The 12,433-nt window shown below is 46.6% G+C and overlaps 1 protein-coding gene across 4 annotated transcripts in view; it reads right to left on the bottom strand.

The window, feature by feature from the left end:
- The window catches only part of LOC132382903 (interleukin-2 receptor subunit beta-like), an 84,503-nt gene that overhangs the window by 13,523 nt on the left and 58,547 nt on the right, over positions 1-12,433 (bottom strand). For all 4 annotated transcript variants that reach the window (XM_059953441.1, XM_059953444.1, XM_059953442.1 and 1 more), the window contains 3 exons: positions 11,704-11,893; positions 10,022-10,115; positions 6,873-6,957 (listed from right to left, as the gene is read on the bottom strand). In XM_059953441.1, coding sequence (XP_059809424.1) covers positions 6,873-6,957; positions 10,022-10,115; positions 11,704-11,893 — 369 coding nt within the window. The remainder of the gene's footprint in view (positions 1-6,872; positions 6,958-10,021; positions 10,116-11,703; positions 11,894-12,433) is intronic.

The raw sequence follows: 12,433 nt of genomic DNA, 5'->3' as shown, positions 1-12,433 counted from the left end.
GCCTTCATGTCAGAGCGGGCAGCGTCGAGCGGGCAGCGGAGTCCGTGGGAGCAGAGTCCTGGGCTTTGGCTAAGTGGGAGCAGAGTCCTGGGCTTGGCTTCGGCGTAAGGGGACTTCGGTAAGCTTGTGTGATTGCTCGCTGAGGGGAAGAAGGTAAGGTCGCTCGGTGCTTTTTAGACTTATTCTATTAATCCAGTTCAGGTATGGGGGAGACAGTCAGAGCAGTGGTGTGCTCCGTATGCAGTATGTGGGAGGTCAGGGTCAACACAGTTGTCCCTGATGACCACACCTGCAAGAGGTGCGTCCAGCTGCAGCTCCTATCAGCCCGAGTTAGGGAGTTGGAGCTGGAGCTGGATGAACTACGGATCATTCGGGAGGCAGAGGCAGAGATAGATAGGAGTTATCAGGAGGTAGTCACACCAAAAAACCAAGAAGTAGGCAGATGGGTGACGGTCCAGAGAGGCAGGGGGAGCAGGCAGAGAGAGCAGAGCACCCCTGCGGCCATTCCCATTAACAATAAGTATACCGTACTGGATACTGTGGATGGGGATGACCTACCAGGAATGAGTTGTAGTGGTCCTGCCTCTGGCACAGAGGTTGAACCCTCAACTAGAAAGGGGAGGAGGGAAGAGAAGAGAGCGATAGTTTTAGGGGACTCTATAGTTAGGGGGGCAGATAGGAGATTTTGTGGGGCAGATCGGGAGTCTCGGATGGTATGTTGCCTCCCTGGTGCCAGGGTCCGGGACATCTCAGATCGGGTGCAGGCTATTCTTGAGAACGAGGGCATGAACCCAGATGTAGTGGTCCATGTAGGGACCAACGATGTAGGTAAGGTGAGTGAGGGGGTCCTGCTTAGAGAGTTCAGGGAGTTAGGAGTGAAGCTGAAAGGCAGGACGTCCAGGGTGACAATCTCGGGATTGCTACCTATGCCACGTGCGAGTGAGGCGAAGAATAGAATGATTATGCACATTAATACGAGGCTGAGAGCATGGTGCAGGAAGGAAGGGTTCAGGTTTTTGGATAATTGGTCTTTGTTCCAGGGACATTGGGATCTGTTTCGAAGGGACGGTCTACATCTGAACTGGAGGGGTACTAACATTCTTGCAGGAGTATTTGCCAGTGCTGCTCGGGGGGGTTTAAACTAGATGTGCAGGGGGCAGGGATCCAGATCCAGAGGGTTGGTCAGAAGGTGCATGGGGTTAAATGTGTAGAAGGTTTGGGTGATCTTGATCATCAAAATTCAGGGTGCAATTAGCCCGATGGAATTTCAAGTTGCTGGGTTAGGTACAGTAGACAGTTTTTTAAGCAAAGAGAGGAGGAATGGGCTAAGAATTCTATACTTGAATGCGCGTAGTGTCAGAAATAAGACAGATGAGCTTGAAGCTCAGATGAAAATGGGGAACTACGATATTGTTGGGATAACGGAGACATGGCTGCAAGGGGATCAGGCCTGGGAATTGAGTGTACCAGGGTATACGTGCTATCATAGAGACAGAAATATGGGAAGAGGGGGTGGGGTGGCCCTGTTGGTGAGGAATGAGATTCAGTCCTTAGCAAGAGGTGACTTGGGAACAGGGGAAGTAGAGTCTGTGTGGATTGAGCTGAGGAACAGTAAGGGTAAAAAGACCCTAATGGGTGTTGTGTACAGGCCCCCAAACAGTAGCGTGGATATTGGGTACAAGTTGATTAGGGAGTTAACATTGGCATGTGCTAAAGGTAATGCAGTTGTTATGGGAGATTTCAACATGCAGGTGAACTGGGAGAATCAGGTAGGTGCTGGACCCCAGGATCGGGAGTTTGTGGAGTGTCTAAGGGATGTATTTTTGGAACAGATTGTGCTTGAGCCAACCAGGAACGAGGCTATTTTGGACTTGGTGATGTGTAATGAACAGGAATTGATAAGTGATCTTGAAGTAAAGGAGCCATTAGGAAGTAGTGATCATAACATGATAAGTTTTTATCTACAATTTGAGAGGGATAAGGGCAGATCAGAGGTGTCAGTGTTGCAATTAAATAAAGGAGACTATGGAGCCATGAGGGAAGAGCTGGCCAAAGTTAAATGGGCGGATGCCCTAGCAGGAAAGACAGTGGATCAGCAGTGGCAGATATTCTTGGGCATAATACAAAAGATGCAAAAGCAGTTCATTCCAATGAGAAGGAAGGATTCAAAGAGGGGGAAGGGGCCACAGTGGTTGACAAAGGAAGTCAGAGATTGTATAGCATTAAAGAAAAACAAGTATGACAGGGCTAAGATGAGTGGGAATACAGATGATTGGGAAAGTTTTAAGGAACAGCAGATCTTAACTAAAAAAGCAATACGGAGAGAAAAAATCAGGTATGAGCTCAGTCTAGCCAGGAATATAAAAGGGGATAGCAAAAGCTTTTTTAGCTATGTGAAGAGAAAGAAGATAGTTAAGAACAATGTTGGCCCCTTGAAGAATGAATTGGGAGAAATTGTTATGGGAAACAGGGAAATGGCAACAGAATTTAGATCTGTCTTCACCAGGGAGGACACAAGCAATCTCCCAGATGTATGGATGGGCCAGGGTCATAAGATATCAGAGGAATTGAGACAGATTGACATTAGGAAAGAAACTGTGATGAGTAGACTGGTAGGACTGAAGGCTAATAAATCCCCGGGTCCAGATGGTCTGCATCCGAGGGTTCTAAAAGAGGTGGCTCAGGAAATTGCGGATGCATTGGTAATCATTTTCCAATGTTCCTTAGATTCAGGATCAGTTCCTGAAGATTGGAGAGTGGCTAATGTTGTCCCACTTTTCAAGAAGGGAGGGAAGGAGAAAACGGAGAACTATCGCCCTGTTAGCCTAACGTCAGTTGTGGGGAAGATGCTTGAGTCCATTATTAAGGACGAAATAGTGGCACATCTTGATGGCAGAAATAGGATTAGGCCGAGCCAGCATGGATTTACCAAGGGCAAATCATGCTTGACTAATCTGTTGGAGTTTTTTGAGGGTGTAACAAGGATGTTAGACGAGGGTAAGCCAGTGGATGTTGTGTACCTAGATTTTCAGAAGGCATTCTATAAGGTGCCACATAGGAGATTGGTGAGTAAAATCAGAGCTCATGGCATTGGGGGCAGGGTTTCAACATGGATAGAAAACTGGTTGGCAGATAGAAAGCAAAGGGTAGCAGTGAATGGGTGTTTCTCAGACTGGCTGGGGGTGACTAGTGGGGTACCACAGGGCTCTGTATTGGGACCACAGCTCTTTACGATTTATGTCAACGATTTAGATGAGGGCATTGAAAACTACATCAGCAAGTTTGCTGACGATACTAAACTGGGTGGCAGCGTGACATGCGAAGAGGACGTTAGGAGAATACAGGGAGACTTGGATAGGCTGGGTGAGTGGGCAGATACTTGGCAGATGTCATTCAATGTGAATAAATGTGAAGTTATCCACTTTGGAAGCAGGAACAAGAGGGCAGAGTATTGTCTGAATGGTGTAGAGTTAGGTAAGGGAGAAATGCAAAGAGACCTAGGAGTCCTAGTTCACCAGTCAATGAAGCTGAATGAGCAAGTGCAACAGGCAGTGAAGAGGGCAAATGGAATGTTGGCCTTTGTTACAAGGGGAATTGAGTACAAGAGCAAGGATGTCCTTTTGCATTTGTACAGGGCCCTGGTGAGACCACACCTGGAATATTGTGTACAGTTTTGTTCTCCAGGTTTGAGGAAGGACATTCTGGCAATTGAGGAAGTGCAGCGTAGATTCACTAGGTTGATTCTTGGGATGGCAGGGCTGTCTTACGCAGAGAGATTGGAGAGATTGGGCTTGTACACGCTGGAATTGAGGAGATTGAGAGGGGATCTGATTGAAACGTTTAAGATAATTAAAGGATTTGATAGGATTGAGGCAGGAAATATGTTCCAGATGTTGGGAGAGTCCAGTACCAGAGGGCATGGATTGAGAATAAGAGGTCAGTTATTTAAAACAGAGTTGAGGAAGAGCTTCTTCTCCCAGAGAGTTGTGGAGGTGTGGAATGCACTGCCTCGGAAGACGGTGGAGGCCAATTCTCTGGATGCTTTCAAGAAGGAGCTAGACAGATATCTGATGGATAGGGGAATCAAGGGATATGGGGACAAGGCAGGGACTGGGTATGGATAGTGAATGATCAGCCATGATCTCAGAATGGCGGTGCAGACTCGAGGGGCCGAATGGTCTACTTCTGCACCTATTGTCTATTGTCTATTGTCAGCCTCAAATTGAAAATTATGGCCGACCTATGCCCCAACTCTAACAGCTATCAAAGATCCACCAATAACAGATTGATGAAGAAACTCAAACCAGCACCGCAGCTGAGGGTTACCAAAAGCAGTGCAGAAGAACTTTCTGGAAGTTTATACAATGGAGAGTGTTCATCTGGGGTAACCGGACTGCTGGATTATAAAAGGGGATGTGATTGCAGGGATTCAGCACAAGGGGAAGGGTGAACCATCATTAGGCCACAACACTATAAGACAAAAGAGCAGAAGCAGGCCATTCAGCCCATCAAATCTGCTCCATCATTCCATCACAGCTGATTTATTATCCCTCTCAACCCGAATCTCCAGCCTCCCCTCCGTAACCTTTGATACCTTGACTAATTAACAATTTACCGTCCTGTTTAAATATGCCCAATAACTCGGACATTGCGGCTGTCTACAGCAATGGATTCCACAGGCTCACCACTTGGGGTTGCCAATTTTTTTAATGCCATGGACCAATACCATTAAACGAGGGGTCCTTACCCTGAACCATCTTGTGGCTAAAATTCCTCCTCATCTCTGTTCTAATGTGGCATCCCTCTAATCTGAGACTGTCCCACTATAGGAAACATCCTCCCCACATCCACTCTATCTGTCCCCTCTGGTCCTAGACTCCCCCACTATAGGAAACATCCTCTCCACATCCACTCTATCTGTCCCCTCTGGTCTTAGACTCTCCCACTATAGGAAACATCCTCTCCACATCGACTCCATCTGTCCCCTCTGGTCCTAGACTCCCCCACTATAGGAAACATCCTCTCCACATCCACTTTATCTATATCCTCTGGTCCTAGACTCCCCCACTATAGGAAGCATCCTCTCCACATCCACTCTATCTGTGCCCTCTGGTCCTAGACTCCCCCACTATAGGAAACATCCTCTCCACATCCACTCTATCTGTGTCCTCTGGTCCTAGACTCCCACACTATAGGAAATATCCTCTCCACGTTCACTCTATCTGTGTCCTCTGGTCCTAGACTCCCCCACTACAGGAAACATCTTCTCCACATCCACTCTATCTGTGTCCTCTGGTCCTAGACTCCCCCTCTATAGGAAACATCCTCTCCACATCCACTCTATCTGTGTCCTCTGGTCCTAGACTGTCCCCACTATAGGAAACATCCTCTCCACATCCACTCTATCTGTGTCCTCTTGTCCTAGACCCCCCCCCCCCCACTATAGGAAACATCCTCTCCACATCCACTCTATCTGTGTCCTCTAGTCCTAGACCCCCCCCCCCCCACTACAGGAAGCATACTCTCTACGTTCACTATATCTGTGTCCTCTGGTCCTAGACTCCCCCACTATAGGAAATATCCTCTCCACGTTCACTCTATCTGTGGTCCTAGACTCCCCCATTATAGGAAACATGCTCTCCACATCCACTCTATCTGTGTCCTCTGGTCCTAGACTCCCCCACTACAGGAAACATCCTCTCCACATCCACTCTACCTGTGTCCTCTGGTCCTAGACTCCCCCATTATAGGAAACATCCTCTCCACATCCACTCTATCTGTCCCCTCTGGTCTTAGACTCTCCCACTATAGGAAACATCCTCTCCACATCCACTCTATCTGTGTCCTCTGGTCCTAGACTGTCCCCACTATAGGAAACATCCTCTCCACATCCACTCTATCTGTGTCCTCTTGTCCTAGACCCCCCCCCCACTATAGGAAACATCCTCTCCACATCCACTCTATCTGTGTCCTCTAGTCCTAGACCCCCCCCACTAGAGGAAGCATCCTCTCCACGTTCACTATATCTGTGTCCTCTGGTCCTAGACTCCCCCACTATAGGAAATATCCTCTCCACGTTCACTCTATCTGTGGTCCTAGACTCCCCCATTATAGGAAACATCCTCTCCACATCCACTCTATCTGTGTCCTCTGGTCCTAGACTCCCCCACTACAGGAAACATCCTCTCCACATCCACTCTACCTGTGTCCTCTGGTCCTAGACTCCCCCACTATAGGAAACATCCTCTCCACATCCACTCTATCTGTGTCCTCTAGTCCTAGACCCCCCCCACTACAGGAAGCATCCTCTCCACGTTCACTATATCTGTGTCCTCTGGTCCTAGACTCCCCCACTATAGGAAATATCCTCTCCACGTTCACTCTATCTGTGTCCTCTGGTCCTAGACTCCCCCATTATAGGAAACATCCTCTCCACATCCACTCTATCTGTGTCCTCTGGTCCTAGACTCCCCCACTACAGGAAACATCCTCTCCACATCCACTCTACCTGTGTCCTCTGGTCCTAGACTCCCCCACTATAGGAAACATCCTCTCCACATCCACTCTATCTGTGTCCTCTGGTCCTAGACTCCCGCATTATAGGAAACATCCTCTCCACCTCCACTCTATCTGTGTCCTCTGGTCCTAGACTCCCCCACTACAGGAAACATCCTCTCCACATCCACTCTACCTGTGTCCTCTGGTCCTAGACTCCCCCACTATAGGAAACATCCTCTCCACATCCACTCTATCTGTGTGTCCTCTGGTCCCAGACTCCCCCACTATAGGAAACATCCTCTCCACATCCACTGTATCCAGGCCTTTCAATTTTCAGTATTGGTTGAGACAATGGAGCAAGAGTTCTCACTCACCTGGAAGTTGCCACCGTAGGTAGAATTCAGCTCATAAAAGAATTTGCCAGGATCGGGTATGGAGAGCCAACGGGGAAGCTTCTTTCTGGATATAAAGACAATCAAACTCCTCATTAGGACCCTGGGTGAAAGGGGTGAGCAAACAAAGGAGGGTAGAGAGGTGGGGGAAAACAACATCGAGCACAAAGGAAAGGGGCTATCGAGCAACACATATAGAGTGCTGGAGGAGCCCAACTGGTCAGGAGCCATCTATGGAAAGGAATAAACTGTTGACGTTTTCAGCTGCTTATTCCCTTCCACAGACGCTACCTGACCATAGAACATTTCTGCAAAGTGCAGGCCATTCGGCCATGATGTTGTGCGCGTGGCCAAGTGGTCAAGGCTTTGGGCTGGTTATCTGAAGGTCGTTAGTTCGAGCCCGAGCCAAGGCAGCGTGCGTGTCCTTGAGCAAGGCACTTAATCACACTCTGCTCCTGCACGTTTATAGCCCAGTGGCGGCGGTTGGTGCAGTATGGACAAGACAAGACCTTTTAACCTACCGTAAGGCCAATTTAACCCCTCCCTCCTACATAACCCTCCATTAGTCTAAAACCCGAGGGCATAGATCTAAGGTGAGGAGGGGAAGGGCTTGAAGAGGACCTGAAGGACACAGAGGATGGTGGATGTAAGGTACAAGTTACCAGAGGAAGTGGTCGAGCCAGGTAATGTTTAACAGACATTTGGACAGGTAGGAAAGAAGGATGTGGGCCACACACAGGCAACTGAGACTGGCTCAAGTGGCCAACTTGATCTGCGCGATAAGGAGGGCCTCTTTTCAGGCAGTATAACTCAATGGGCTTTTAAGAAAAGCTGAAGAGCTTACAGGTTCTGTCACAAGTGCTGACCGGATTCATTTATTATGGTAAACACAACACAATCGTACCCTCAAATCTAATCAATAAGCTCCAAAACCTGGGCCTCTGTAGTTCCCTCTACTTCCTCACCGGGAGACCACGGTCTGGGCAGATGGGGAAAGACGTCTCCTCCTTGCAGACTATCAATACTGGCGCACCTCACGGATGTGTACTGAGCCCACGTGGTTGTGTGGCCAGGCACATCTCAAACACCATCGATAAATCTGCTGGTGACACAACTGTTGTTGGCGGAATTTCACATGGTGATGAGGAAGCCCACAGGAGGGGTTAGATTGGTCATAACAACAACCTCGCACGCAGTGTCAGTAACACCAAGTAATTGATTGCGAACTTCAGGGAGGGGGAGGTAAGGGAACAAACACCAGTCCTCATCGAAGAGTCCGCGGTGGCAGCAGTGAAAACGATGAGCGGTTCCAGAGCGCCAGCGTCTCTCAGTATCCAACATACCGACGCAATTACAAAGAAGGCACAGCAGTGGCTATAGTTCATTAGGAGTTTGAGGAGAATTGGTTTATCACCAAAGAAACTCTGTGGACAGCATTCTTACTGGTCACATCACTGCCTGGTGTGGAAGGGCCACTGCACAGGATCGGAAAAAGCTGCCGAAAGCTGTAAACTCAGCCAGCTCCATCATGGGCACTAGCCTCCCCAGCCGCCAGGACACCTTCAAAAGGTGGTGTCCATTACTAAGGACCCCCATCACCCAGGACATGCCCTCTTCTCATCAGGGAGGAGGTACAGGAGCTTGAAGACACACACTCAATGTTTCATTAATGTTTAGTTGGTGAGAATAAGCAGGAAGACAATTCAGAACTGTTTCTCTCTCTGGAGTTCCAAGCATTCAGTCATGGAGATGCCAGAAAGTGAAATGTGAAACAATTTCACTACTTCAACAAGTAAGGAGCGATGAAGAATTTGAATCATCTTGAATGTTGCAATGAAAGTGAAGATTTGGTGGACACAATCGTGGAAAGGGTTGTATTAACGTCCATTATTTACACTAGGAGTCCGTGCCGATTGTGTTCACTTCCAGTCAAGAGAATGCAGCACTGATGAATTCCTCTGTCGATAACTATTACACAGTTTTATAGCACTGCAGTAGTGCTGATAGTGCTCTAATTTGTTCTGTATTTCATTTAAATATGTAATTTGTTGCTTTGCCTTTTTTTATATACCTTTTTAACTATTTCTCATGAAACTTCAGCTAATTGGGGCAACCATTTAATTAGACCAAAATGTACGGGTCCTGATGTGGCCCAGTTAATTGAATTCCACTGTACAGTATGTATTTATAGTTCTGCAGGACTACTGCAATGTCCTGCTGCCACAAAGCAACACATTTCACAGCACATGCCAGTGATATTAAACCTGATAAACTCATGAGCAAGACCTGCAGTTTTGAAGTTCTATATAGGAAGTTATTATCTTATCTAATGCCCCTGTGCTACATGGCCACAGTCGCTGCCCAGCATCTCGTGGGTAAGTGTGAAATACTGACTTTTTACTTCCCTTTCATCTGTCAAGACGTTGTACTATCTTCCATGGGCATGGGCCATACATTGTGCACATTAACAGATCTCCAGACTGTGTAGGGTTGGGGCACAGGGCCTCACTTCCTCTCTACCTCCTCATTGTTACCACAAACACAAGTTGCACAACTTCGGGGTGGTCTCATTGAAACCTGTCCAATGGTGAAAGGTCTTGATAGAGGAGATGTGGAGAGGATGTCTCCCTTGGTGGGAGCATTTAAGACTAGAGGACACAGTCTCAGAACAAGGAGCACCCTTTTAGAACTGAAATGAGGAGGAATTTATTTCGCCAGAGACTGGAGGATCTGTGGAATTCATTGCCACAGACACAGCCAAGTCTTTACAAATATTTAAGGCAGAGGTTGATACATTCTTGATTAGTCAGGTCATGAAGGGATACGGGGAGAAGGCAGGAGATTAGGACTGAAAGGAAAATTGGATCAGCCATGATGAAATGGCGGGGCAGACTTGATGGGCCAAATGGCCTAATTCTGCTCCTATATCTTCTGGTCTTGTGGTCTAATTTTCATCTGAAGGTTAAACCAAGTGGACATTTGTAAATGTAGACAACATACCCCGGGCAGAGAGGGAGTTGCTTTCAGCATTTGAAACCAAGAAGTGAATAGAAAATCTCTTCAGCATCAAAACATCATCACCTAATTTCACTTCTACCTGAGGTAAACTCCGATGTTCTGGGCCATCTTACCTTCTCACGCACAGCTGCCTGATGAACAGAACGGTGATGGCGAATAGGATTCCGCTCAGTGAGAGGGCGATCCACAGGTCTCCACTGAATTTAGCTGGAAGGAGGCAGAAAAACAGTTCAGTGGAACAGCTGGTTGGTCTATGTGCCCAGGAGATAAACTAGCTTCAACTGAGTACATTAACAATGCTTTTCCAGTGAGCAAGCAAGTCTCAGGGTTGTATTATTTATGTATTCTTTGACAATAACTGTACTTGAATCTTGAACCATCAAAGTCCCACAAATGTAAGATGAGATTTTGCCCTCGTAAAAGGCAGCATCCATCATTAAGGACCCTCACCAACCAGGACATGCCCTCTTCTCAATGCTACCATCAAGGAGGAGGTAGAGGAGCCTGAAGACACACTCAACTATTGTGTATTTAATATTTCAATAATATTTGAGTAATCTTGAATATATACTATATATAAAGTTTGATTAAGCACTCTTGTCCATTTAAATAATTCATTACGGTTTATATGTAAAAATGCGTTAACTGCATGTGCCATCACGCTTCTACATGATACATGATGACCTCACTTAAAGCAAACACGATCTACACCCATATCGCAGACTCCCCGCGTCTTCATTTGAATTAGTTTAATGTTTCAAAGTTACAACGTTTTAGGAACAGCTTCTTCCCCTGCGCTATCGGATCTCTGAGTGGGCAACCCCCGGAACACCACCTTGGTGTAGCTTTTAGCTCTCTCTTCGCTTTGAACTTTGAAAATGTTAATGCAGCTGGCAATCTGCTGGAGGAACTCAGACTTTAAACGGCATCCGCGAAGGAAGGGAACTTTCGATATTTCAAATTCCAAAGTAAATTTATCAACAAAGAACATGTGTGTTACCCTATACAACCCTGAGATATGTTTTCTTGAGGGCATTCGGAGTAGAACGATGTATCAATGAAAAGAAAGAATCACAAGAAGCCCTGCTCAGGGACTGAGACTGGAGAAGGCAGATAGATGGCTGCCATAACGAGAGGGAGGGGTGGGGGTGTTGAAACAGGGCCAATGGGTGAATGGTGGTGAAGATGATAGGCGGATCCAGGATCACATTTATTCACCAGATGTGTTTACATGAATTAGTAATTTGCTGTGGTGTGTTGGCTCAACACATAACAAAAAAGCACCATTATGAAGAATAAAGAATTATATAAAGTATGGATATGGAATAAAATATGCACAAATACATAAAAATCAGCATTATAAAAAGTGGATCATAATGACTATAACATTGAATCATGTTGATTGTAACATGGCATTGGAATTCACGGCAGTAGAGCTGAAGTCATTGAGGTTATTTAAAGCAGAGCTTGATGGTTTCTTACTTAATCAGGGCATCAAAGGTTACAGGGAGAAAGCAGGAGAATGGGGTTGAGAGGATGATAAGTCAGCCGTGATGGAATGGCAGAGCGGACTCGATGGGCCGAATGGCCTAATTCTGCTCCTATGTCTTATGGAACTTTGGTCTTCAGTCCCATCATTTTTTTTGAAATGTATACTTTGCTAGAGGTGACTTCAAATTCAGTGGTCAACTGCACGGTCACTAACTGTGTGTGTTGTGAGCTGTGTTCATTCCCTCGTAAGATCTGAGCTAATGCTCTCAGGTAGCATGCTGTGCACCCTCTCGTTCCACTTTACCAGCTGCGGGTTTGGATTTCTGAGTTTTCCACTTCAGTGTCTGGCTCCATTTACTCCAGATGCTTTTGTAATTCTTAGTGTCCAGAATCCTCACTCGAATCTGCGTCACGTAGGAGGAGTCGGCCTTCAAACTGGAGGAGCCAATTTGTATTTCCCTTTCGTTTTGCTGGATCGGATACTTCCTGGCGTTCTGGAATCGGAACGTTTGACAGAGTCAGCAAAAGTGGAGACGATTTCAGGTGGAACGACAAAAGCCACTGCAGTGGCTACAACCCACCCTCTCATCCGGCTGAAATGAAGCGAGGCTGTGGAAGTGGTGGCAAAGGAAGGGTTTAGGCAACATCCAGGCAAGAAAGGTTTGCCGATAGTTGCAGTCAACCCTGGCAAGAAAGATCTTTGAAGAGCGTCGCTTCCTTTTGTACAGCAGGGGACTAGAGCCATTCGACACACAGAGACAAGATGAAGGCTTAACGGAAGGTGCGAGGGATACACCAAAGAAGGGGCAATTACTTTATTATCTTCAAAGTATCATTGGTTATCCTATAGTTTCTGTTGACTTTTAGCACTACTATTGTGATTGGCGATTGATCATGCAAATAAGGAATTCGAACATACACAAGATTGATCAATATCCGTAACTGCATGTCACTTCTGTGTAAAAATGACATTACCCTATTCAGACAGTTTGGTTACAGGGTCCGGGCTGTTCTCCTTGTGTCCAACTAATAAT

The sequence above is a fragment of the Hypanus sabinus genome, chromosome 29, assembly GCF_030144855.1.
Source record: "Hypanus sabinus isolate sHypSab1 chromosome 29, sHypSab1.hap1, whole genome shotgun sequence".
Lineage (NCBI taxonomy): Eukaryota > Metazoa > Chordata > Chondrichthyes > Myliobatiformes > Dasyatidae > Hypanus > Hypanus sabinus.
This window is presented reverse-complemented; position numbering and strand designations above follow the sequence as displayed.